We start from the raw sequence: 27,110 nt of genomic DNA on the forward strand, positions 1-27,110 counted from the left end.
CCACCTATTTGGGATAAATACAACATGTGTTCATGTAATTAAACACACACACACACACACACACTCTCAAGGAATTCAGAATTCAGGTTGTATCACCCTTTGGAAAGGCTTCTTGTATATGTGACACCAGTGCTCAGTACTCAGAGGCCCAACTTGTGCAACACAAAAGTGTTTATTAAACACAAAGAGTCAATAATTATCGCCCTTCCCATGCTAACTTTCATCACAGGGTTCACAGGCTATTTTTAAGAGATACAATCAAAGCAAACCAATGTATTCTCGGTGTTTTCTTCCTGCAAGAGCACATTTATTTATTTATTTTTACAGGAGCAAAACCTATGACTGACAAGGCACTGAGATTTATACAGTAGCTTTGCATAATTTCATATGACTAATCCCCCTACCACTAAGCATTTTTCATATTATCTGCTGCTTTCTCCATTAGAATTAATAGCTTTATGCAGGGCTGGTCCAAAACATTTTGGCACTTGAGTCAAACCTCAAAATGGCGCCTCCTTGCTACCATGGAAGAATGGCTGAGTGAAGATCTACATTGGGAACAAGGGGGGAATAAAGACCTATATTGGGAACAAGAGCGGGAGGAGACCAGGAGCACCTTCTATTCACCAAGAGGGTGCTGCAGAGGTGGCAGTTCCAGCCTCCACAGAGTGCACTGTAGCTGTTGCTGCTACTGTGGCGGCGGCAGCGGGTGATGCATTAATTGGAGGCCAGATATTCTGCCCCTGTGGATCCTGCTGCCTGAGGCAGCTGCCTCACCTTGCCTCATGCATGGGTCAGCCCTGACTCTGACATTTCTGGGGGAGAAGGAAAGAGAAGTGGGCAAGTAACAACTGGGAGTAGTTGGGAGCATAGCTTTTACTTTGGCTTCTGCTGATCTTTACAACTTTTACCTCTGTGAACTCTTCCCCTTGATAGCAACGATTTCTTGCAGCTCTGACTAGAGAGTGCTTCTGGTTCCACTAACAAGCTGCACTGAAGTCTCTCTACCAGCATTTTAAAGTGGGTGGTTTGTGTGCCTCATGTTACTTTTTTATGGATTGATTACATTTTTATCCTGTTTTTCTCCACTGAGCTTGGGATGACATACAGGTCCACTCTACTCTCTCATTTACCCTTACAACAACCCTACATTTTGCTGAGAGATAGCAGTTGGTTCAAGATCCCCAGTGAACCTCACCAAAGAGACTTCCTAGTCATGATTCAATACTCTTAACTTCTACAAATGAGAGATTTAGTCAACCCCACCCATTATTTCAGGAACCACTAGTTATGTAATGGTGCAGAAGTCTAGACTAACCAATTTTCCAGCTTTCAGAATATGCCATCCTTTATATTAATTCTAGCACCCTACAATATCAAGAGTTCATCCTATAGCTGTCACATAGCTATGGGTTTATATTTCTGGACTCCTTTTTAAGACTATTCAGGTTTTTTGTTTTTTAAAACTAAGTCTGATACACCCAACTATGAATGGGAGATTTGGGACTTCCATATTTTTGTATTATTACAGATATAATTAACCATTTGAATCAGGTCATATGTTTTTGCTAAAATGATAATACAAAATTACATCTCAAATCGACTGTGAACTAGCTTTGGTTTTGACTTGTTATAGTTGGTAATGAGATCCAATTTACTGTGACCAAGAGTCATTCTTTTTTCATCCCTGTGTATTTTGCTGCTGTTTTTCGTTGGCACATCATCAGAGGAGCAATAGGAACTAGAATCCGTGGTCTTCGGCTCAAAATGTACTGATTTAGTAGGCTTGTTACTGAGATCTAGTTTGCTGTAGCCATGAGTTGCTGGTTTTTCATCCTTCTGTATTTTGTTTACATCTTCCATAGCTTGAACAGTATAAGGGAACTTTTTGTTGACTTTCATTCCTATACTCTCAGGCAGATGCTTCACATCGTGCCCATTTCTTGTGTTGTTGCTTAGTATTGGTGAAGATGTTGACAGCAAAGATGTCTTAAGTCTTAGTAGATTAGGTGCATCATTTAATTTAGCTGATGCACTGTAGCTAGAGTCCAGCAGCTCCCTGGGCTGGTATTTCAAGTCATTAAGTCCCAGGAAGCCTGAAACATTCATTCTTGTTTCACCAGGAGTCCATTCTTTAATTTCACAGTGTGCGTTAAAAGTTGTCAGGTCTAGATATGGTGATCTCCTTATGCTTACTACGCTTGAATTTGAGAGGCTAGTTGAGGGGCTTGTGGTCTCGCTCTCATTCATTTGAATACGCTTAGAAACTGGCTCAAGTTTCTGCAACAGTCTGTGGGGAGAGGTTGTGGATTTTTCAGCTTTGGGGATGCTGAGTTTGTTCACAGATCTAGACTCAGCATAAATGCATCGGAACTCTCTGTCAAAGTCCTCAACAATTTTTCCTTTGAAGTGTGTCACCAGGCCAGTGTGGACTTGACTGCACAGCCACGTAAAACTGAAAAGGAAAGGATTCAGAGACCCTGTGAACCATCAACATACCAAATAACTGATTTCAAATAGTTATCTATTTGGATACTATGGAAATGCATTGGACAGGATATTTAGCTGAACACATCAGTATTATTTCAGTGCATGAAAATAATGGGTGGAGCAGTTTGAGGAGCAGTGATTCAGGATGAGTTCACAAGCATTAGGTTTGTTGGGCAATAATTGAAGCTATTACCTGAATAAGCCAAGCTATTATACTTCATGGTTGTTATAAGATCCTAGTAACAGATATGGGGGAAAAGCTGGTAGGTTTGTTTGTTGTTGTCATAAATTCAGTATGTTAAAGAAAAAGACTTTGCGGGCCATTCCATCCACAACAGTATTCCCTAGATTTGCCTTTGATTTGCTCCCCAGTCTACAGTATAAGGAAATATCATTGGCCCTACCACTTGGCAACCCCAGGTGGTGCTGTGTTGGCAGCACATGTTACAGAGGTGACTGCTCAGAAATAGAAATTGAAGCAAAAATGGGGTGTTTGCTGCAGAATGTGAATAATCCTTTACAAGGGTTTAGCCCTGGCATTTATTTTCAATATTAAGGACCAGCTCTGGGATATAAAAAAGTAATGGGTGTTCCTGAACATGTGTAAAGCACTTTCTGCTCAAGATGAGTTACTGGAGCTAATCACCATATATATTGGTTTAAAATTTAGTTTAGAGGACAAGGTTACTAGGGAGGCTTGACCTCCATCTTCCTCCAAGAGGTTTGCTCCAGGTCCGTGTGTCATTGGGGTTACAGTGGAAATCATCCGCTTACGATATGGCATTCTTACAATGGCAGCACCCTGTCAGAGAAGCTCACTCCATCTCCGCTCTAATTATGTTTCAGATTCTGAGTTTGGGACTCTTGAGTTTTTTGGTTCACTGTTCCCGTTGGTTGTTTCCTGCTGCTGAATTGAATTAGTTAACAGTGTTCTGCTGTGATTTACAGTTTATTTTATCATGTTCTTACTTTTGTTCTTATTTACTGTTGTATTATGCATTTTTAATTTTTTTGTTAGCCACTTTCCAGAACTTTTTATATTGAAAGGTCTAAAAATATTGAAACAAATACAGAAACCGTTTCTTTTAGAGATTTCCCACTGGCCTGGCATTGTGGGCAAACAAGGGAAGGACAACATGTGAATAATTCCACCAGTATTGTTGGGGTGAGGGGCTAGTGCAGGGGTCAGCAAACTGTTTCAGCAGGGGGCCGGTCCACTGTCCCTCAGGCCTTGTGGTGCGGGGACTGGACTACTTTATTTGGGGGGGGTGTGTGGATGAACAAATTCCTATGCCCCACAAATAACCTAGCGATGTGTTTTAAATAAAAGCACACATTCTACTCATGTAAAAACATGCTGATTCCTGGACCGGATTTAGAAGACGGTTGGGCCGGATCCGGCCCCCGGGCCTTAGTTTGCCTACGCATGGGGTAGTGGATCCAGGACCTGATGCGAGACAGGAATAGATTAGTAGCATCAGTTGCTCACTCTTCTAACTGGGGATCATTGAAATGCAAGGAGGAGGGTTAGTGAACCAAGAGCCCCAAAAGAGCGGCATAGGAGGGTGGATCTTCTGGACCCTTAATAATGATGTAGAAGAAGGGATTTCAGGAGTTGTAGGTTTTCATCTCTGGATGACAAGCTGCAATTGCTAAAACATCCTCTTCTACATAAATATTAAAGGTACAGGAGACTTGTCCCGTTTTGTCTGGTTTATTTGAAATGTGGAAATGGGTAAATGGATTCTGAGTAGAATAGTTAAGTGCAACTAATCCCAGCAACTCAAGAATCCAGTGGGTGGGGTTTTAATACTGCATCAGTGGTGTCTTGTGCTGGTGCAATAAGTTACCCTGTTCCTAAATGCCCTTGACAATTAACAAGTCTGACTGCCAAGTTATTATAAACTTCCACACCCAAGTATCCCTTCCTATTAAAAGCCATTAAGGGGAAAAAATGCCATTTTGGAATGCATGCATTGTAGTTCTTTGAGATGGCTTCATGATATGGGAACATTCCACTGGGTTCCCAGGCTTCCTGTAAGTTAAAATGAGAGGGCAAGGGAAAGGCAGCTATTAAAGTGTTGATGAATCTGTCTGGGTGGAAAGGAGTGAGTTGTATCAGTCAAGGAAGTCTTCTTGGCTGCAGTTAAAACAAGACAGGGCTGTTTCCTCCTGAAGGCAAAGCCAAGGGATTGGCATGTGTGGCAGGGTAATTGAGGCATGCAGATAAAAAGGAAGCTGCACTTACTGATGATGAAATACAGATGCTATAGCATCAGCAAGGAAAGGGACAAGATCAATGAGTGGACAGTCAACTTGTGAAACTTATCTCTTTTATATAAATGTTTGTGTCAGTGTCATATTATCTCTATTTACTTGGAAGAAGATTAGGGAGATCCATGTTCAACCACAATGTCTGGGTCAGTCATACTCTCAACAAAATCTGTTTCCGTGGAAGAAACTGCCCTGCAAAATTCTGAGAAGTGTGAATTTCAAAGGATTGGCTGTGTTTTGGTTCTCATATACCCCACTGCCAAATTGCATGGACGAAGTAGCAACCATATCAATCCTATTCACAGGGCCTAAAATAGCACAGGTCCTAAAGAAAAAGGTGGCCATATCTTACATGCATTGTTCATGATATCTCACCTGTAGGTCCCTGCAAGGACTTCTTCGCCATCTATCAACACAAATTTCTCAAGTGCTTGTCCTGAAAGCTTCTTGCCAGCTTTGCTGTAGTATGTGTCTCCACTCACACAGCGTATGCGCATATTCTGAAATGGGAACAAGGCACAGTAGAGATCAAAGGGAGCAAAGACAAATGTCCCGTCTTTTCTGTGCTGAACTTAAATATGTATGCAGTGTGTATAAATTAATATGAAACTTGGAATTTGCCGTTGCAATATATATATCTACATCAACAGTGTGTTTGGATTTCAGGGAATGTTTCTTTTAAAAATCCCATGTAAATGTTTCCTTACCCTATTAAGATTAACAGCACAATTATATACAGTAAATGTCAACTTGGAAGTAGGGCTCAGTGAGTTCATTGGGGCTTAATCCTAGGTGAGGATGCATAGTTGCAGTTTAAATATATATCTCAAAATATAATAACTACTGCAGATATGAAAGACCAGGAGCTGTTTTGCCTCATGTTTTGAGGCAAAATACTCTAAAAATTATAAAATACTGGAAACCGGTTGTGGGGCCTCTATCATTTGACTACTTTCAAATCCTATTTAGATATTTGAAAGCTATAGTAGCTGTAGACATAACTCTTTATCAATAAATGTGCAATACGTTCGAACAGCCAGAATTGTAGTAACCCAAAAGGTTAAATAATGTAGACGATCAGGCTATTTGATTATTAGAAAATGGAAATAGAATGCTGTTGAACTGGATGAACTTGGTCTGATCCACCAAGGTAGAACTTATAATTTAATTCCTGAAGAAAGTGCTTTGAAGAAGAACATGGTTTCAGAAGACAAAGGGCACAATTAGACACGACAACAGCATGCCCATAAGTTTAAATTCATGTTTGCCCCAATTGTATTTAAAATAACAGGAAAATAAAATGTATCTATATTGCCCCCTCAGGCAGTTTTCTTTTCAGTTGAGTTTCCATACCAGAAATGAGCATAGATGGAAGAAAAGGGATGTGTGTGTGATTCACTCTCTCGCCCCATGTGCTTCAAGCATGAGCTTTCCATAAATCCGTCTTTATATATAATCAAGGCAGACCTGGGCATATAAACAAATGTTTCTGTTGCCATTCTATCTGGTTTCACCCAAAATGGATGGATGGAAATATTTGGGTGAAGACGTCACGGTGTGTCACTGAGCCTGATGCATGGTATGTGCATTTGTGACTTAGCCCTGATAATTGTCACTCTCTCTGCTCTTGGGGTGTTCAGCTGCTCCTGAGTGGTAGAAATGACATGTGAAGCCTCCTCTGCCAATGCACAGCCTCTGCTTTAAAGGCTGTACTTGTTCTGTTTGCTTTTCTGTCTGTCATCCAGCTGAACAAACATTCAGCAACACATTGTACTTCTTCACCTACATTGTAAGGAGGCAGGGATCAAAATTCAATTTTCTTTTTTAAATGACGGTATAGCAAAACTGCAAACTGATATTGGTGTTATACAAGTTTAACTGTCTTCCAAAAAAAGCCTGGGGTTTAGGTCTGGTGAGGATGCTAAGAATTGTTAGAGGTCTCTAGCCCCCACCCCCTCTCACAGCACTGCAATGACAGGCATATAACTGTCCTCCCCCTTTAATGTCCACATATTTTCTCACAGGTTGTTTTAACTTAGTAGTACTATACTAGCAAAAATAACTAGAAACGTACTGGGAAGTCATCCATAGTGAGATCCATTTTATTGCACATTTCTGCAAAGTGCCTCAAGTTCTTTTCATCAAGGATCAGGTAAACCGGAACACGCCGTCTGCTTGATGCCTCCATCAGGTCACTGAGGATCTCCATGTCTGTGAAGAGATCCATCATAATCGCAATCACCTGCACAGATGGGGGTGAAAGTGATAGGAGACATGTTAAAAAATACCAGCAGTAGATCTGTACTATTAAACATTATTTTCAAAACATAGCAACAAGTTCCAGTATCTCTATAAGTGATTTAGTTTGCTTTGGGAAAATGGAAGAGCAAGAGTATTTTGCAGATAAAGAGTACTTTGGCACAGAGATTCTTCTGGCCCTCTATCCTAGGCTGCTCCCACACTAGCTCTTTTGTATGGAATATCGGTCCTTTCGCAACTCACTTTTTATGGAGAGTCTATGCAATATCGCTGACAAATAGGTACATCTTAGTGTTCTCTCTGCTGTTCACTCATGGTGGTTTTTTCCCCTTCTAGATTTGACTTAGCAGTGTTGTTGTTTGCAATAAATACCATTGCAGCACCAGTCTTTCAGATAATCCTGGGATTTATGTATTAGCCGAACAGTGAGCATTAGAAAGCATTTTGACTAAGTGTAATTTCCAGACACACTTCAAGGGAAGCCCCATGTAGAACACATTGTGGTGATATGACTGAGGCTTGTGTCACTGTGGCGAGATCTGCCTTCTCTGCTTAATCAAAGGCACTCCTAGCCACAGCAGCTGCCTGGATAGCCAGGTGTAATGCTAGGCCAGGAGCTACAAGCCTGGTGCTTCAGGTAGAGGTCATCCCCATCACAACAGGTCATACTTCTGTTCCCAGGTCAGCTTATCTACTAACCAGCATTACTGCTATCTTGGCTGCATTAGAATCACAGAATAAGAATTGTAGAGTTGGAAGCCAAACCCAGGAATTTCCATGTTTGGCACAGTTTAATCAAACCTTGATTCTAACTTTCATTTATTATAAGAATTATGGCTGCCTTGCACCCACAAAACTCTGGTACCCCAACACATAGCAGTATACAATGCAGCCACATAGCAGCCACATTAAGCAATTGTTTCTCTACAGTTTTCAGTGCATTTCCTCAACACTCCTTATAGCAGAAAGTTCAGGGCTTGTTTGTTTTGCAAGCGGGTTTGGTGTGCAATCTGAATTTGTCAGTATGCAATTGAATCCCGCCCACAAAATGGTGGCAATCTGGAAATGCCCCAAGGCTTAATTGTGGAGGGAGTTTCATAACTCAGTTTGGCAGGCCAGGACCTGAAGGGAATCCTGTACTTTGAAGTTCTTCTCATATCAAATAGATGGATTAATCTAAAGTATTTGTATGCTGCCTTTCATGCAAATATATCCCAGACTGGTTCCTAATAGTAAATTACAATAAAATGCAATTACTTAATGAAATACCAGGGTGGGGGTGGAGCCAACAATAACTCTATAAAGAAAAACCACCCCACAAATTAACCACAACTTTAAAACAAATTCAGGGAGGATCGTGGAAGTCTCAATTACAGTGTTTCAAATATAACATCTTTTACCATAAGATTTTTACCTTCCATTTTATATACAGTGCCTGAGGGAATTAAAAATGCCTTAACCTGGCAACAGTATAGATGAAGATACTTTACATATGAACTATTTCTGTTTCACCATGAGTATTAAATATTAAGTTAATAGAGTTAAATATTAATATTAGGAGACTGGCCATAGCTCAATGATAGCGCACACACAGGAGCCACAGGAGTTACAGCCGTGAAGGAGGAGTATGAGCTGAAAAGGCCCATTGTCTAGCTCCCTTGTTATATTTGCTTTTGTCTACTGCATGTTGTTTAAGTATCATAGAATCTTAGAATTGTAGAGTTGGAAGGGACCCCGAGGATCATCTAGTCTAGTCCAACCCCCTGTAATGCAGGAATATGCAGCTGTCCCAAACCTGCAGCCTTGATGTTATCAGCACCATTTTCTAACCAGCTGAGCTAGATAGAGCACAAGTGATCTTCACATATTTTTTGCATTTAGTTATATTTACAGTTTTGGAATGTGTTTCTTGTATGGTATTGTTTCTCTATGTTATTTTGAAATTGTTTTTGTAGTGTTTGAAATGCCTTCCCATTTCTTTGCTGTAAGTGCTTTGAGCATGTTTTTGTGTATGAAAAATGGCATACAAATAAAATGAATGAGTGGCTTAGAACAAGTGATATGTGGATTATAGATGCATGCGTGTGCGCATGTGCATACATGCATTTGTAATCATGGGTTTGTAAGCGACCCTCGGAACTGTCCCGTCTCAGCTGCTTCAAATGCAAAAGTGTACAACACATGCACAGTCTTAATCTGTGATATGTAAAGCTGCTATAAGAATTGAATAGAAATATTAAGTTCTCAAGGTGTGTCTTTCCCACCACAATGATAGTGACATTTCCTCTCTTCTATTCAGTTCTTTAGCATCCATAGATCTGGCAGCCCTGCCAACTAATGAGCTTAATTTCAGTGTCACACTCTTATTTCTGTAGGGGTTTTGTAATGACACCAATATTACAACAACATTCCAGTAAGCAGCTGAATTAACTGATCTCAACCATAAATGTCGATTAGCACTAAGTATTTGTACAAACTGGGAGTGCACTTAATCCTTCCACCCGTCATGTGTCCTTGCCACCTCTTCCTCAGGCAATACAGTCACACAGCTCTTGTCGGTTCTTATTATTGTTGGCATCTGCCTGTCTCGGGAGACAATGGAGGAGTGCGCCTTTGGGGGTGAAGCCAAACCGCACTGGAGACTTACAGCGCCTGCTGTGACTGTATGGATTGATATATTCCTCCAGAGAATCATGGGAGTTGTGATTTGTTTAGCACCTCCTCACAACTCTCAGTGTCTTTAACAAACTACAGTTTTAGGATTCTTTGGGAAAAACCATAGCTGTTAAAGTGGTAGTGTTTGGCGTGAATGTCATAGACGATTAAAGGGAAATTAATTCTATTCAAATGAATAACAGATCTACATGTAAATGTATTTAGGAAACAAATCTACAGTATTCACAGATGTGTTGCAAGCTCTGTTAAGTACTTTCAGCAGTCACCAGAGCAAGGTCTGTAGACATCTTGACATAGCACACACATGCACAAACACTTTGGAATTACTCCTTTGAGAGAATAAACATCAAACATTTTACACAGAAGAGAAAAAACTACTATGGAGGCACGTTTTGAGGAACTATCCTAGAAAAGGAACTAGCAGGAACCTGGCATCCTATTCATGGTTCTTTCCTAGAAAAGCCACATGGACTGTGGTATAACATTTTCCACATACATTTCTTGACTGACTCATCCCAAAGAACTCTCCTGTCTTGAGATTCTGCTGGGCTACAGTTTAGGGATGGCCAAAAAGAGACTGCAGAGCAAGGTATGGTCCGGGAAGCCATTTTATTTGGTCCTTGGAGACCACACCAAATTTAATGATTGTATGATAACCATTTTCTCTACCGTTTCATGCTTTAGGGAAAACATTTTCAGAAGCTGGGAGAGATTATTTACAGTTTAATGTTGCTTCTGTTTTTGAGTTTTGCACGTAATACCTGGGCCATGCATACACCCATCTGCTCCACGATGGTGAAGTTCTCACTCAGGTTGCAAGGATGACTTTATACTAAAGAATAATATAAGTGAATCTAATAATTTCTAAAGGTGTGCGGCAAAATATTATTCTTCCCCCAGAATTCTTATAATGGTGTTGAAAATATAGATTGGCCACTTTTGCAATAGCTAAATATGACATACTTCCCACTACAATACTGAGCAATCGAGCGTCAAAGCGTGTCATGTAACCCTTCAGATAAAAAACTCATACAAGGCTAAAATACTAACACACAAACACACACGGAGTTGACATAATACATAAATAATTGTATCCAATGCTGTCCAAATCCAAGCCAAAATCCCAACTATCTGGAGTAGAGGTGCTGTGTGGGAGGCTGCCGGGCAGATGAAAGGAGGGAGAAGTTCAGATGTGGAAGTTGAAATTTGCTGCGTGAGCAGAGCAGTGGTGTTGGCTATAACCCAAAAATTCTAAGTAGGATATCATAAAAATGGGAGCAAACTACCAGGACTGGCCAAAGACAGTTTTCTGCCAGAGATGAAGGACAAAAGGGCACCCCACTCTTACTCCACATGCAGAAGGCAGCTGCATTTTACTACAATATTAGGAACAGGATGGTGTCCCCCACCACACCTGGGACAGACTGTAGGGCACATTCAGCTTTGTTTGCCAACAGAAAAGTACAGAAATGGGGCTCAGGGGGAACAGGAGGGGGAACTGCTCACTTGAGGCAGTCAGCTTACTCTTCCTAATGGTAGGACTAGCCTTGCAAACATATAAGTACAGTGGTACCTCCGGTTACATACGCTTCAGGTTACAGACTCCGCTAACCCAGAAATAGTACTTCGGGTTAAGAACTTTGCTTCAGGATAAGAACACAAATCGTGCTCCGGCGGCACGGCAGCAGCAGGAGGCCCCATTAGCTAAAGTGGTGCTTCAGGTTAAGAACAGTTTCAGGTTAAGAACGGACCTCTGGAACGAATTAAGTACTTAACCCGAGGTACCACTGTAATTCCAGTGCAACACCAGAACCCCAATGATCAGCCCCATCTTCCCCTTTTGGATTATATATCAAATGCTCTACTTACTGTCTTGGCCTTGCCTATCAGAGACCGAAGTAATTCCTTTACATTGTGTGTCTTGTCCCTTTGGAAATACAAAGTGACTTCTGTTTGGCCAAATGATGAGACTGTGGGAACCTCTGGCCAACCGAGCTCCAGATCTGGGGGATCAATGTCTGACATAAATGGGAAGTATGTCCCAGATGTGACTCCAGAGAGGAGGGAAGCCCCGTCACCACTGTCTTCTCTTGTCAGCCCTGCCTCTCGTCTTTTAATCGGAGACCCTGTGATGCTTTGACTATGTTGGCTCATGTAATCCATATCTAACGTGGAAAGAAATGGCAGCTCCTTTTCCTTAGTAATGGCTTGCCGGTAGCCACCTTCTCCCTGTTCCAGAAAGGCATCCACAGCCAGCCTGGCCGTCTCGCTATGCTGTAGCATTGAAGGGGTGATTTCCACCCTCCAGGGCTTTTTCAGATCATCCAAACGGCTTTTCAGTTGCCCTGTGGTCCCTTGGGAGCTCCCATAGCCCCTGTGGAGCCAGCTCATTGCCTCTGCTGTTGGGTAGCCAAACATGATAGTACTCAGAGTTGCCCCTCTTGAGAAAAATTCTGCTGCTTTTTCAGTCAGGAGTCCTCCTGTTTGCTGTTTGGTTTTTGCTGGGTTCTTCGACAACGTAGCTCACGACGACTCTCTAGCTCCTGAGGATCCGTATCCTTTGTCCTCCTCAGCCTCTTCTAAACATCCATTCCTTCCAGGAAGAAGGAAACTTCTCTGGTTGTTCCAGTTTGTCTGCTGAAGGAAGAAGTAGTTGCTGGAAATTATGGTGTCCAGGGCCTGTTTCAATGTTGCCTTCCTCATGGAAATGTCAAGAAGGATTTCCCCATCTTTTCTGCAGTAGCTGCTTTTAGATACGCTTCCTCAAGCAGTGAGACTCAAATAAGTTCCCGCCCTAACTAACCGTGAACAAATTTCTCTGTTGCAGTCAAAACCCTGAAACCTGTTCAGGCAGTTCTCATGCCTCAAGAGGAATGCTGGGACCTGTTCTAAGGTCAGTGTGGATTTATGTGACTATAATAACTATACACAAATGAAAAAAGAATGTAGTAACACTGAGCCAGGCTCAAAATAGGAAGGAAGATGATAGTGCATTCTTTAGTGTACATTAGTATTCTTTTTTTCTTTTGGTGTTAATGGGTGCACACCTGTGCAATAAATTCTGCAAATTGCTGTAATTCAGGGCTGGGCAGTGGTTGTTTAGGGTCTCCAGAACACATATTTTCTTTGAAGTGCACCAGAAAAGTATTAGGCAAACTTATTTTTTCACAATGTTTTAATAACCATGATTTTTAGATTTAGGACAAGTGTAGTCAGCATTCTGACTATTTCTAGGTTATTTCATCTGAAGCTCTCCTCTGGAACTTATTCTGAGGGAAACTTGGAGGGTGATGTTGAGTGAGGGCCTTTTCGGCTGTGGCTCCTTGTCTCTGGAATGCTCTTCCCAGTGAGGTCTGTCTGGCTCCTTCACTGACATATTTTTGATGTTAGGTAAAGACTTAGCTTTTCCACTAGGTTTTTGACGGTCTGAGTCAATTTTGTTCTGGTGCTAGTTAAGGCTTCCTGCAGCTGTTATGGGCTGCATGTGTGCTGTTTTTTTAAAAAAGGAATTGTAGGTGTTCACTTGAAAATTAAAAAGTTTGAGATGACGTTTAAATGATATTATGAATTTATGTGTATTTTAAAAATGTAAGCTTCTTGAATACATTTTAGGTAACAAGCAACTAATATGTCTAAACAATGTTGATAATATGGTGGTGGGGATGCATAAGCAGCTTCTGCTATCACTTTCAGGGCCAGCCCAAGACATTTTGTTGCCTGAGGCAAAGGTCAAAATGGTGCTGCTCCCCATTCAATGTACAGAAGCTAGTTGAACTGGCAATGGTATAGCCTCCTGCACTGCATCTGAGGCAGCAGGCCAGTTTAGGGGTCTCAGTGGAGGCCATGAGTCATACCCAGTGGCATCCCCCAGCTAAGAAGAGGGAACATTTGGTGGGCTTAAGAGAAACAGCCAGAGGGCTGGCATTGCTACTCTGCAGCACCTTCTGCCTGAGGCAGTTGCCTCTCTACCTAATGGTAGTGCCAGCCTTGATCAATTTGTATTTGCTCATTGTTACATCATACTGTTCTCATGGGCTGCTAATATTGATATATAAATAGCATACATTATGCATTACAGTGGTGCCCCGCAAGACGAAATTAATTCATTCCGCAATTTTTGTTGTCTAGCGAATTTTTCGTCTTGCGAAGCACGAAATCCCATAGGAATGCATTGAAAATCAATTAATGCGTTCCTATGGTCAAAAAAAGTCCAAACAAAGCCAAATTTGGTACAACAACAGTTTATTAACTGCTCTTTAAAGTCACACATACTGTAAAGAGCAGTTCAAAAATTTAAGGGAAAATAAATTAACTTTATAAACAAAACATGTCTTTGTTTTTAGTCAAAGAAAAAAAAGTCGCGAGACGTTTTCGTCTTGTGAAGCAAGCCCATAGGGGAAATTCGTCTTGTGAGGCAAATCGCGAACGGAAAAACCTTTCGTCTAGCGAGTTTTTTGTCTTGCGAGGCATTAGTCTTGTGGGGCACCACTGTATATGAAAATGCCCATAAGAGCAGGCATTGCCCCCAAGGATATTCAGTGTTCCTTACTTAGTAACAAACATTTATGTTGTGAACTGCCCTGAGATCTACGGGTACAGGGCGGTATGTAAAATTTAATAATAGAAATAGAAATACAAAAAAGGAAGGGCAGAATATACACTGTGAAGTTGCATTGGTTTCAGTGAGAGAGTTGAATGTATGCATGTATATTTCCTATTGAAGTAAATGGAGCTTTACTATACTTTTTTTGGTTGGATCATTTCCTAAGGATCAGCCATGGCTGAATTCCATTTGTGTGTGTGTGTGTGTGTGTTTATTGCATCCTTCCCCAGTTTGGTACGCACCAGAAGTTTTGAACTACATCTCCAATCAACCCCAGCCAGTATAGCTAATTGTCAGAGACGATGTGAATTATAGTTCAAAATATCCAGACAGCACCAAGTTGGAGAAAAAAATCTACCGGTATTTGAAGTATTTTCTAGTCTTTAGCGCATATTCCAGATACATTTTCTTATTAATAATAACAACCTAATGTTAAGGTTTGCAAAGCATATTGCCTTTGGATACAAGAGCAGCAATTAATCCTTGCTGCTGACAGTTAGAACTGACATATAGCTACTTAAAACTATTGCATTTTTATCAATGTTTCTGAACTGTGGGCATTACAAAAATATGGTGGTGCATGATTGCCGATTGTTACACATGTAGAAATGTTCATTTTTCAACGGTGACGTCTGGAATCAGAGCAACCCAAGTGTACTTTGGCTTACAAAGCTTTCTGTTTTCCTGCTTCCTCCTTTGTCCTTTGTCCCGCTTTCCCCCAAAGCTACTCCTAAAGGCCAACAACACTCTGGGATGTGATGCAATGGTTTCAGTGGGGGTCGAAATCTGGGCAGCAGGGAGGCAGGGCTGAAGTGTCTTCCCTTCACTCAGTAAGCTCTTTGGACCCCAGACACTGATTTGCTTTAGCAGTTTGCATTCATTTTAATAAGAACATGAGATGAGCCTGCTAGATCAAGCCAATTGGCCATCTCATCCAGCATCATCTTCTCCTAGTGGCCCAGCAGATGCCTGTGGGAAGCCCACAAGCTGGATTCAACCAGAAGAGCACCCTCCCCTCCTGTGGGTTCCAGCAACTGGTACACAGAAGCATTGCTGTGGGAGCAGATCCATCATGGCTAGTAGCTATTGATAGCCCTCTTCTACATGAATTTGGAAGACCATCACATTTAAATACTGCTTCTGAGCACAAGCTTCTGCCTCTTTCTCCTCCTCTGTTGCCACCACAGGCACTGTACTCATCATAAAAGGGGCTGGAGCTGCAAAATTACTAATGGTGTCCTGGTGATGTGACCTAGCCTAAAAAAGGGAAGCCATATCTAGAGGCATGTTTGCCAGGTGCTACTTTGGTCAGGATGGCCTTTGTTAGGGGAAACATCATTTTAATTTCTAAGCCTTCCAAGTCCACCCAGCTTATGGTCAAACAAGACATGAAATTTGGAGATCTATGATTAGTTTCCTCCATTGCTATGATGATGATGATGATGATGATGATGATGATGATAGCAACACTGGTGTGGTGGTAATGGGGGGTGCAATCTTGTTGGGGCTGTGGTGCTGGAGCCGAGAACCCTTTCTTCCATTTTGCTCTTGGCGTGAGGCCAAGCTTGTGAGCTGAATCAGCCTTGCTCTTCACCCAAGGGGAGATAGAGGCAGTAGGAAGGAAGGGCTGCAGGGTAGGGTGATGTGGAGAGCTTTGTTGCCATGCTGCAAGCAAGAGGAGAGGTCAGATCCAGCCCTGCTCACTTCAACACAGCAACAGTGTCAGGGATGAAGGTACAGCATAGCAATAACTCTGCCTTCTTCCTAGGGCCATTTTTTCGTATCCAGTGTTCAACAACCCTAGGTCCCCAGATGTTATTGGGACTACAACTCCCATCAACCATTACTGGCTAAACTGGATGGAGATTATGAGAGTTGTGGTCCAACAATAGTCAAGGACCCAAAGTTTAAGAACACTGCCCTAATGAAGGTAATTGAGCAATTGATGGAAGCAGGCTTGGAGAGTAAGTAGATCTTGGCTTTGCTTGTGAGTCTAGCAGGTATAAGAAGAGATGAAGGCAGAGAGGAAGAGAAAGCAAGCAAGCAAGCAAGCATACACCAATGTAGCAGCTTGGAGCTTCCCCATTGAATCGATGCTAGATAAATAGATATGCATGCAGTTGTGAGTTGCAATATTAAAATATTGTAAAATCCCTAATGAAAGGAAGAGAGTCCCAGCCATGAAGGAGACACGCACTGTTCACAACATGTTGTTGTTAGACATTTTTGCAAACATCTAGGTGTGTATAGTTACAGCCCTGGTGGCACATTCAAAAACAGTATTAATGAGGATAATAATAGTAATTAGAAATAATAGGCAGTATTATCTACTGCCCTGCAGTCACTGCTCTGCAGTGATACTCTTGGGGTGGTCTTGACCAAGTTTAGCTATGATTCCTGCATTGTAGGGGTTTGGACTAGATGACCCTTGGGGTCCCTATGATTCTATGTGATAAAAATTCTGTGATAAAACTTAGGAGGAAGTACATGGTGGCTAACTCCATGGGATGTTTTTTCTAACGTTGGACCTATATCAAATCCCTACAATAGCCTATTTTGCAGGGTTGTTGAAACCATGCACAGAAAGACTGTACAGCACCATCAAATTAAAAGTACAAAAAACACCCCAAGAAATTAATCTATTGATATGGTTTTCGGTTATGCCTACTGGAACTTTCTAAACAAAAACTCAGTCACACCCTCTGATTCATTTTGAAAAGTGCTGCTGTGTGAAATTAGTATCTGCCTGTCATCTTGGCAAGCATGCAGTGACTATTTTTTAACTACCTTCTCGGTAGTAATTGCGACATCAACTTTCCCCCCAACCAATTCCCGTTCCAGGAAACTTTGAGGCTATTTTATCACAAGAGAAAACATTTTTGTAGCCAAACAGTAGGATAGAAATCTTCTAAATAACAATAAACAGTGGCGTAGCGTGGGGGGTGCCAGGGGTGCTGGCCGCACCGGGCGCAACATCTGGGGGGGGGCGCTCGCTGCCTCCGGAGTCGCCGAAGAGCCTCGGGCGCAGGCTGTAGCAGAGCCGCATGTCTCGCAGAACCGATGAGCTGTGCGCGCGTCCGGGCTGAAGGCGCCCGGCAGGCAGCGGCTCTCAGTGCTCGCCGCGGAGGACGCGCCAGGCAGCCCCTCCTCACAGCCCCGCCTCCGCCGCCGCCGCTGCAGCTACTGGGCCATGTTGCATTTTCCTCGCCTCTCTGCCCCCCTCCTCCTCCGGGCAAGCGGCATCGTTTGGGCGGCAGCGCCAGCGGCAACTCACAGGTTAGGGGTTGGGGGGGCGCAAATTACTTGCCTTGCCCCGGGTTAGGGGGCGCAAATTACTTGCGTTGCCCCGGGTGCTGACAACTCACGCTACGCCGCTGACAATAAATGTTTGAGGAAAAACATAACTACATACTCACATATTGGAACCCTAAACTTAAAAGGTAACATTTGTCTAAAGTGAACAGACATGGGAGCACAGTTGAGTGTACTGTCCACTGACTGCTGTAGGAAATGGAACAGGCTTGCTTCAAAGACATGTTGCAACAGACACCTTTCAGTTATAAATTGCAATTGTTTGCACAGGAGGAGGTATGATGCATATAGCGCTCTTAATGTGCCAGCTGTTTCATAATCTCCATTTTACATGCCTTCACAGAAGAAGAAGAAGAAGAAGAGTTTGGATTTGATATCCCGCCTTTCACTCCCCTTCAGGAGTCTCAAAGCGGCTAACATTCTCCTTTCCCTTCCTCCCCCACAACAAACACTCTGTGAGGTGAGTGGGGCTGAGAGACTTCACAGAAGTGTGACTGGCCCAAGGTCACCCAGCAGCTGCATGCGGAGGAGCGGAGATGCGAACCCGGTTACCCAGATTACGTGACTACCGCTCTTAACCACTACACCACACTGGCTCACAGTGAACCTCTTCCTCTATTCTAATTCGATTAAATCATAGAGCCTTATTTAGATATCTAAGCAAATTCATGACTATGCTAGGATTTGCCCCCAGGTGTTGCAGAACCACCTGCAGTCAATGTGTTACACTCAAGCTGGAAAGACTAAAGTTCAAATCCCCCACTTGGTTATGAAGGGCCCAGCCTTTTCAACCCCAAACCCCTGTCCAGGCCATCAGAGCCTTGTGCTAAAACACTCTTGGCAAGGGAGGATAACATGCATTTGCCTCAAAAGTGTGGTCCTCCCTGGATCTAGCCTATCTCTAATATTCTAATATTCCCTTCTGGATCCAGTGGGTGGTGGCTGACAGCAGCAGGTGCACCTGGAGAAAATAGGTTATCTAGATATATTCAACTTTCAGGCCTGATTTTGCCACCAATGCAGCCTTGGTCACCCTGACTGATGACCTTTCTTGGGAGAAAAGGGGACTGTGACCCTTCTTGACCACTCAGGAACCTTTTGACATTATTGACCGTGGTGACCTTCTGGAGGGACTCAGGGAGATGGAAACTGGAAGCACTACATTATATTGGTTTTACTCCTACCTGCTGAGTTACTGCCTACTGTTGCTTGGCCCCATGGCTTTTGAGCTGTGGGGTCCTGCAAGGGTCCATTATGTATATGAAAATGTTGAGAACTGTCACCCAGGGATTTGGAGCCTGGTGCCATCAGTATTCTGATGACACGCAGTTCTCTCTCTCTCCTCTCTCCCATTCCATCACAACCAGGAGAGGCTGTGATGGCTGGATGGGGGTCAATAAACTGAGGCTGAATCCTGACAAGGAGGTCTGTGGGTCTGGGACTTAGGCACTGCACTCCCCCTGAAAGAACAGGTTTGTAGTCCATGACTACTTCTGGATTCCAACCTGTCACAGGAGTCTCAAGTGGCTTCTGTGGCTAGGAGTCCTAGCCCAGCTTAGGTTGGTTCATCAGCTATGGCCAGTCCTGGATTGTGTTAGCCTGGCTTCAGTGGTCCAGGCTTTGGTGACCTCCAACCTGGACTACTGTAATGTGCTCTACATGGTGCTACCCTTGAAGACAGTATGGAGGTTTCAGCTACTGCAGAATGTAGCTGCCAGGTTGGGACAGCCCAATGGGATCATTGTCTTTAGAGCAGTGCACTGACTACCAATGAGCTACCGTGCCCAATTCAAGGTGTTAGTATGAGCAGATAAAGCTCTAAATGGCTTGGGACCCAACACCAGCCATCTTGGCTCCTATACTTAGCAGGGGAGACCCTGTTGGTGATTACCTGTGTGAAGGCCTTTTTGGTGGCGGCTCCCCATTTGTAGAATGTCTTCCCTAGTGAGATCTATCAATTTCCCTCATTATTAACTTTAGGAAGAATTGTGAAGCATTTCAGTTAACTCTGGCATTTGATGGCTGAAAGACCTATCCCTGTCAACTCCGAAATTATTGGTAGCTATAGGGTTCCAAATATTAGATGGCTCACTGTAGGACTGTGTGCTGTGTTGGGCCCACTGTAAATATGTGAGACAAATTAACAATCTGTGCAGTGCTTCTTGCAACCAAATTGTCACAAGAGCCTACCAATCAGTAATCACACTGTTCAAAGTTGGAGTTAACTCTTTTTTGGCTGGGGCAACTGTCAGATGGGCGACATATAAATTGTTGTTTTTAGCAAATACATGATCTCTACAGACTTAGTTGAGTGTCAGGAATAATGAGCAGAGCAGGCATTCCCAGTGGTCTTGCTCTATGAAAATTATGGAGTAAATTAATGAAAATTAGTTGCTGAGACTAAAAGTCCCCACCTCCTCACAGCCGTCTTAAGTCTCCTTCTCTCAAGGGATTTCCCCAAGCAATCAGAGACTGCGCCTGCAGGCAGCCAACCTCTCCTCTGCCCTTTTCATGCCTCTTCTGGTTCTGGGAGAAGAGGGGAAGCTTGTCGCAGCAGGAGGGGTAGACACCCATGACTCTTCACCAGCCTGGCTCATCTTTGCCTCTTGGCCTCCCTCCTCCCTCCTCCTGCTTCAGCCTCTGCCTCTGATTCTAGACTTCTCTCTGCCACAGACCCTCCCTGCTCACTAAGCCCTGTTTACCTCTTCAGCTTCCAACCCCTCCTCTTCCCATTAGTCTCCCTCTGACCACTCATCATTGTCCCACCACCATTATTCCCCAGGCTCTAAGCCTTCTTCCCTTGGTCTTTCCCCAGCTGGTTCCTCCTGCCACTCATCTGTGTACAACCAGTCCACGTCACTAGTATCTTACCTTCCTCTGTTGACTGCAACTGTACACCGACAGCCAAGATATCACTCTCATGGTTCATTTCTCTTTTGCCTCCATTTGCAGCTTAACAGCCATGCGGCATTTTCTTTTTTCAAGATATTTATTAAGTTTTCACAAATTATAAAATACAAACAAACAAACAAACAAGTATAATTTCAAAACCTTATTTTCTTAAAACTTACTTCACCGACCTCCTCATACCTCCCCTTTCTGTATTCCAATTTCAAATTTAATTCAGCAAATCCTCACCCTTAATTTTATTTAATTGTATTCGTTTCTTTTCTTTTAACTTAATCTTTACAGCTGTAATCCACTTTCTTTCTATAATCATAACATTTTAACACTCATTAGCCATGTGGCATTTTCTGGGGCCACAGAATATTAATATGGATCTAGAACTTGACACTCAATTCACTGAGAGGTGCCAATATTTGAGTAGCCAATAACAAAACCAATAGTATTTAGACATGCTGAGGTCAGGGTCCCCTGGGCTCCACATGGTCCCATGGCTTAGAAGTGAGATTTCAACAATTCTAGACTGTAAACTGCATATCTGATGCATGACAGCTTTGTACCGGTGCATCCAGGCCTCCACTAAGGTTGGCTGGCAGTATTGTACTCCCAAGGCATTGCTGGATGACAAGACAGTCCTGGGTTCAGGAGTGGGGGGTTAATGTTTAAGTGAGTATTTTGAATATGAATTAATGTATGTAGCTTTGTGCCAAAATATCTACCATTACTTTTTCCATCTATTCCAGGAGCAGCAAGATACACACAGTAAAGTTTATTTTGGTCCTAGGTATACTTCACTCCCATTAAAAATAAATTAATCAGCAAATTCCTACACAGCTAAGCCTTCTTTTATGTAAATACAACACAGCTGTAATGAATTACAAGGTGTTATTATCTCTCTCTCACACACTGCATAATACTTCACACATAAGAGGTTTTCTCTCCTTAGCTCAGTTTGCAACAAAAGCATCTTAAATAAACTGAGAAAAAAATGTTTGGTTTGTAATGTTTTCACAGAAGTGGAATATACCTCACACATATAAAGTTTCTTTATATGACTCATTTTATAACAAGTTAAACTGAGGAAGTTTGCTTTGGGGGAAAAAATAACAAATTGACCTTTTTTTTGTACAAAGAAAATTGGTAGCTGTTGCTGGAGCAGAGGCCTAAGGCTACATTCAGAGCAGCCAGCTTGTTGCACTTCATTTCATTGTAGTTTTGTTCTTTCTCGTCTTCATACTAATTTGCACACATCTCCCATGCATGCCTGCTTCCTGAGCCTGGAGCTGGGGCTTCGGTTTTCATTTCCCCCTAACACACTGAATTTGTAGAGTTACCAGTGTACCCATACACCCCCTCCCCCAACAGAATTGATTCAGTGTGTCTCAGCAAGGGATAGTGGTGTTGCAAGCTTTTAAAAGAAGCTAATTTCTATTAATAGGTACACAGGTGCAACAGATTTAATTCAACACTTTTTCCAAAAAATGCAGGGATTGGGTTGGTAACCTGTGACAAATGTTGTTAATCATCCCTGATATTGGGCAATACTGGCTGGGGTTGCTGGGAGGGTTGAAGGTTCCCCATCCCTACAATAATGAATGAGGAGAGGAGCAGGACAATTACCAGGAAGGCAGCTAGGGTGAAACTTCTGCGAAAGCCAGTCATTGAAAGACGTCTGCCTTTACTTAAAAGAAGTACAAGCTTCTTTCATGCAACCACCTCCCCAGGAATAATAGCACTAAATAATGCATTTTCTAGTCCACCCCATCACATAATTATCTGCCAGTAGCAAATACAGAACATAAGACTGCTTGCCTGGATTCTCCCACTGAAGAGCAGGTTTGTGTGCTGTGGGTCATATTTGAGTCTCCCCAAGAGGATTAACAGTTGACAGCCCTTTGGAAGGTATGAGGAAGAGCACAGACACATGCATAGACCTGGTTAAGCATCAAAATCCAACTTCTGTGAATGCGCATGCTGTACAAAATGAAATACTTATTTCTATATTGTTTTCAGTACATTTATTTGGATCAAATTTTAAAATGTGTGTGGAGAACTATTCTCCAGGTTTTCAGCAAAGGCATTACATGGTAAGGAAAAACATGAGAATTGTTTCTCGGGTTACATGTTGTACCATAAGAGAAACAAAGTAGGTTGTGCCTCTAGAATGGAATAATGCGCTAACCTCCTTAATGCAGCACATACAAGGGCTGTTCTGAAGCGAATGAACTCTTGTTAGTCACGTAGGATCCTGAGCCACTATTTTATAAAGAGGTGACCTGAGCAAAACAAACCCAAGAATAGGAAATGTTGCTCATACTGCAAAAACCTTCAGAACAGAGTTTGGAGACACAGAACCCTGAAGTGTTTTTTAGTCACAAGTCTTGGGCCCAAACCAGCCTGACATGACAAGCATAATGTGCAGCTTTAAAAAATGCAAATAGCATCAGCTAGGGTGGGGCTGACAATAATCAAGATTGCATCAGGCATGGAGGAGAAATGTAACACCTTCCTCCCATGCTGTAATCCTCAGGTAAATTTCTCAAATGCAGATGGAACATTCAGTGGAAAGAAATTCCCAATTAATGCCAGCTGATGTTCTGCATTTTTTAAAACCTGCACATTACTATCATGCCTAGTTTGGCTCTCTGCCTCCCATGGGGTCATTAAAAAAGAAACAAAAACTCTTCCATCTATTGGGTCATAAAAACTATTACAGAGGCAGGGAAGGAAACTGTCCCTCACTATTTCAGCTTCATACTAACCTTAGTTGGGAAAGGGCAGGCAATCCTTTCAAAAACTTCCGTGTTTTTTCAAGCTTTGGAATTCTAGTTTCTCATTTGTCCCAAGACGCACAATACTTGTACCGAAGAACGTCTTTCACATCCATGCTTGTGCTTACCAGTTTTATGGAAGACAGAATTATGGTATGTTTAGACAGCTGGTCCCCTCTTACTAGACGAAAAGCATATTGCCTGTCACTTTGGTAAACTATCTTGCTCTCAAGAAAAGGAAGCTCCATTCAAGAACCTGTGTGTTGGAACAACCAGATAATGGAACTGAGAGGGATTCCTGAAATGAACTAGCAGCATTTAACCACAGATATAATACTATAAAAGTAGCATGTTAATATTTCTAAGGTGAAAATAATTACAAAAAGAGGAGTTCTAATCACTCTTTCAAACAGCAAATACAGCATTTATTCCTTTCTTTCCTGGAAATCCCCACAGTATAAATCAAGTCTCACTTCCAGGAATTGTTCCACATATAGAATTAAACACAGTCAGCAGCAAACGTTTTCAAGCAGGGTGATGAAGATTTCAGAGTCCTTCATCATTATATGTGGGTAAAGCAGGTTTCACAATGCTTTGAGCATTTGTTTCCACAAGGGGGCGCCAGGTCACTTCACCAGACAGCAGCAGGTCTTCTCCAGGAATAGCATCCAGGTGCTGCACCTGACAATCACAACAAAATAATGCAAGTCACCCAAGAGAGATTCTAAATATGATACCTCTCATCAGAATTCTACCTGTGCAACCACTAAGGAAGTAAAGAGAGGGAATTTGGGATCTCATGGTATTTCAGGTTAAAAAAAGGTAAAGGACCCCTGACAAGTTAAGTCCAGTCGTGAACGACTCTGGGGTTGCGGCGCTGATCTCACTTTACAGGCCGAGGGAGCCGACGTTTGTCCACTGGCAGTTTTTCTGGGTCATGTGCCCAGCATGACTAAGCCGCTTCTGGCGAAACCAGAGCAGTGCACGCAAACACCGTTTACCTTTCCGCCGGAGCAGTACCTACCGCATTTTGCGGCCCATAGGGCGCACCTAGTTTTTTTGCGGGGGGGGGGGATAAAGAAAAAATATATATTCCCCCCCCCAGGCACAGGGCTGGGGCGGGGGAAGCCCGAACTTCCCCCGACCCCAGAACAGGCAGCTCTCTGCCAGCCGTGGGAGAGCTGCGCGAAGCCCGATGCCTGGGGGGCGCTGCTTGCGGATAGCTTCCTGAAGCCTGGAGAGCGAGAGGGGTCGGTGCGCACCAACCCCTCTCGCTCTGCAGGCTTCAGCGAAAGCCTGCATTCACCCCATAGGACGCACACACATTTCCCCTTCATTTTTGGAGGGGGAAAAGTGCATCCTATAGGGCGAAAAATACGGTATTTATCTGCTTGTACTTTGACGAGCTTTTGAACTGCTAGGTTGGCAAGAACTGGGACTAAGCAAAGGGAGCTCACCCCGTTGTCGCAGGGATTCGAACCGCCAACCTTCCGATCGGCAAGCCCTAGGCTCAGTGGTTTAGACCACAGTGCCACCAGGTGTTAGTAAGTAAACCAGACATTTGTAAGATAAATAGGTAAAGGACCCCTGGACAGTTAAGTCGAGTCAAATACGACAATGGGGTGCGGCGCTCTTCTCTCTTCAGGCCAAGGGAGTCAGCATTTGTCCAGACAGCTTTCTGGGACATGTGACCAGCATGACTAAACTGCTTCTGGTGCAACGGGACACTGTGATGGAAACCAGAGCACACAGAAATGTCGTTTACCTTCCTGCTGCAGCGCTACCTATTTAGGTACTTGCACTAGCATGCTTTCAAACTGCTAGGTTGACAGGAGTTGGGACAGAGCAACGGGAGCTCACCCCATCGCGAGGATTCAAACTGCCAACCTTCCGATTGGCAAGCCCAAGAGGCTCAGTGGTTTAGACCACAGCACCACCCTTGTAAGATAAATAATGCCATATAATAATGCCATATAAAAGGCAATTGTACAACATGTATCTGTTTAGATTTGAGCTGTTCTCTAATCTGAAGACAAATAGAAAATATTGGCTTCCAATGAGCAGATGGCCCCTACATACTGCTTGCTAGAGTAATCCATCTGATAAATGTGATAAACAAATGCATTTTATCTCACATTCTACCTCCAAGAAGCTCATGAAATTACCATATTTTAGCCTAAGTGTTTCACAAACTAGGTTAGGTGGAGAATGACTGGCCTGATGATCAGAAGTCTAAGGACTGACCTGCTTCTCTCCACCTGGTTTGGGGCGGGGCCTGACGGGCTCCATAAAGGACTACTGCTGCTGCTGGGCAGAAAGGCCTCTGTTTTGTTTTTTGTGTGTGTGTTTTTAATTGCTATTATTTTTTATCTATATCATTTTAAATTGTGATTGATATTAATACTGTATTCTTAGTTTTAGATTTTATGATTTATGTGGAAATTGTTTTCCATTTGGTTGTGTACTTTTGATGTGTTCTATTTATTGTTTATGACTTTTGTTACGTTGGTAATTATGTAAATCTTGTCATGTTGTAAGCCGCCTTGAGCATTGTTTTAACTATGGAAAGGCGGCATACAAATAAAATGATGATGATGATGATGATGATGATGATGATTTCTCCAATATGCCTCCCTGGTCCAGGTCCTACACTCTAACCATTATGCCAATTGCCTATGAGCAGGTGATTGGCATCTAGAGTAATCAAAACCACAGATCTTATTCTTTGTATATCAGTTTTCATTTATAGTGGTAGGGATCATTCAAATGCCATTTCCTTTTTGCCTCTATGGGTGGTTTTTCTTTCTACAAAGCAAAAACTCTATCTCATTAAAATGAATATATCTCATTTTGCTTTAATGATGTTTGCAACCCCCCACCCCTGCAAAAACGCTTTACATTTAGAAAAGCATTTCTACTGGGTATTAGGGTACTGAAATATATGGTTAGTAGGATGGTAAAATTATTGCTAGGTGTGACTGGACAATTTCCATATGGCTTTGAATCTTTGTTTGTTCTGTAATTGCCCTTACATGAGCCTACGTAGGTTGACAAAAAACTTGATCCCTTAACCACTGTTAAGGAATTGGAACCATGTACCGTATTTTTCTGTGTACAAGACAATATCCCTTTAGTCAAAAATTGGAGGTCATCTTATACACAGATTTATACAATAAGTACTGGGTGAGCTGACTGGAGAAACAAGGCTGTTCCGAGGTGCGGTGGGTCAAAAAAAGCTCAACAGCTTTTGGGGTGATTTCCCCCAAAACTGAACAACTTTAAAATAATGATTTCTAAATTTTGGGCTCCCTTAAGTAGGGGTCGTCTTATACATGGGGTCGTGTTATACATGAAAAAATATGGTATTTCTACATGCTTTCCCCTGGTTAAGGATTGTGTCAATGCTGCCCATAACCATGTTTGAAAATAAGTTCCTGTAAACTGGTGTTTGAAGCAGATTTCAAAGGCTTAACAATGGTTAAGGAATTGGGTGTGTGTGAAGAAAGGCCATTATTCCACAGTTGCAAGTACACCAAACATGCATATTGTTTGAAATGTAGTGAGAACATCCACATTATAAATAGTTGCCCACCTGCTTGCGTATATATTCCACCATTATTTCCAGCTGCCTTGGGTCTTCACAATGCTTGTTGAACAGATTTCTCCAGATGGCTGCTGCAAGCACATGATCATCTGATAAAATTCCCTAAAACGAAAGAAAAACAGCAAATTAGGAAAATGTAAACACTAAATAGGAAGTCGTTTCAGACCTTACAAATGGCTATTTAGCTGGACATTCCCTCTAGTCTCTAAAGTGTAGC

At 42.6% G+C, this 27,110-nt stretch overlaps 3 protein-coding genes across 9 annotated transcripts in view; 1 reads left to right on the forward strand and 2 right to left on the reverse strand.

Moving 5' to 3' along the window:
• The window catches only part of CEP250 (centrosomal protein 250), a 137,028-nt gene that overhangs the window by 2,437 nt on the left and 107,481 nt on the right, over nucleotides 1-27,110 (forward strand). For all 4 annotated transcript variants that reach the window (XM_082227473.1, XM_082227467.1, XM_082227474.1 and 1 more), the window contains exon 3: nucleotides 12,527-12,592. The gene's annotated coding sequence lies outside the window, so the exon portion shown is untranslated. The remainder of the gene's footprint in view (nucleotides 1-12,526; nucleotides 12,593-27,110) is intronic.
• FAM83C (family with sequence similarity 83 member C) lies at nucleotides 154-12,506 on the reverse strand. The gene is made up of 4 exons (XM_082227495.1): nucleotides 11,569-12,506; nucleotides 6,839-7,006; nucleotides 5,140-5,264; nucleotides 154-2,455 (listed from the first exon to the last, which is right to left on the reverse strand). Exons 1-4 carry the CDS (start codon nucleotides 12,115-12,117, stop codon nucleotides 1,588-1,590), a joined length of 1,710 nt encoding a protein of 569 aa, XP_082083621.1. The 5' UTR covers nucleotides 12,118-12,506; the 3' UTR covers nucleotides 154-1,587.
• The window catches only part of UQCC1 (ubiquinol-cytochrome c reductase complex assembly factor 1), a 42,732-nt gene continuing 39,314 nt past the window's right edge, over nucleotides 23,693-27,110 (reverse strand). For all 4 annotated transcript variants that reach the window (XM_082227501.1, XM_082227502.1, XM_082227500.1 and 1 more), the window contains 2 exons: nucleotides 26,882-26,995; nucleotides 23,693-23,970 (listed from right to left, as the gene is read on the reverse strand). In XM_082227501.1, the coding sequence (XP_082083627.1) occupies nucleotides 23,836-23,970; nucleotides 26,882-26,995 (249 nt within the window). In that variant the 3' untranslated portion in view covers nucleotides 23,693-23,835. The remainder of the gene's footprint in view (nucleotides 23,971-26,881; nucleotides 26,996-27,110) is intronic.

Source organism: Podarcis vaucheri, assembly GCF_965113315.1.
Source record: "Podarcis vaucheri genome assembly, chromosome: 6".
Taxonomy (NCBI): Eukaryota; Metazoa; Chordata; class Lepidosauria; order Squamata; family Lacertidae; genus Podarcis; species Podarcis vaucheri.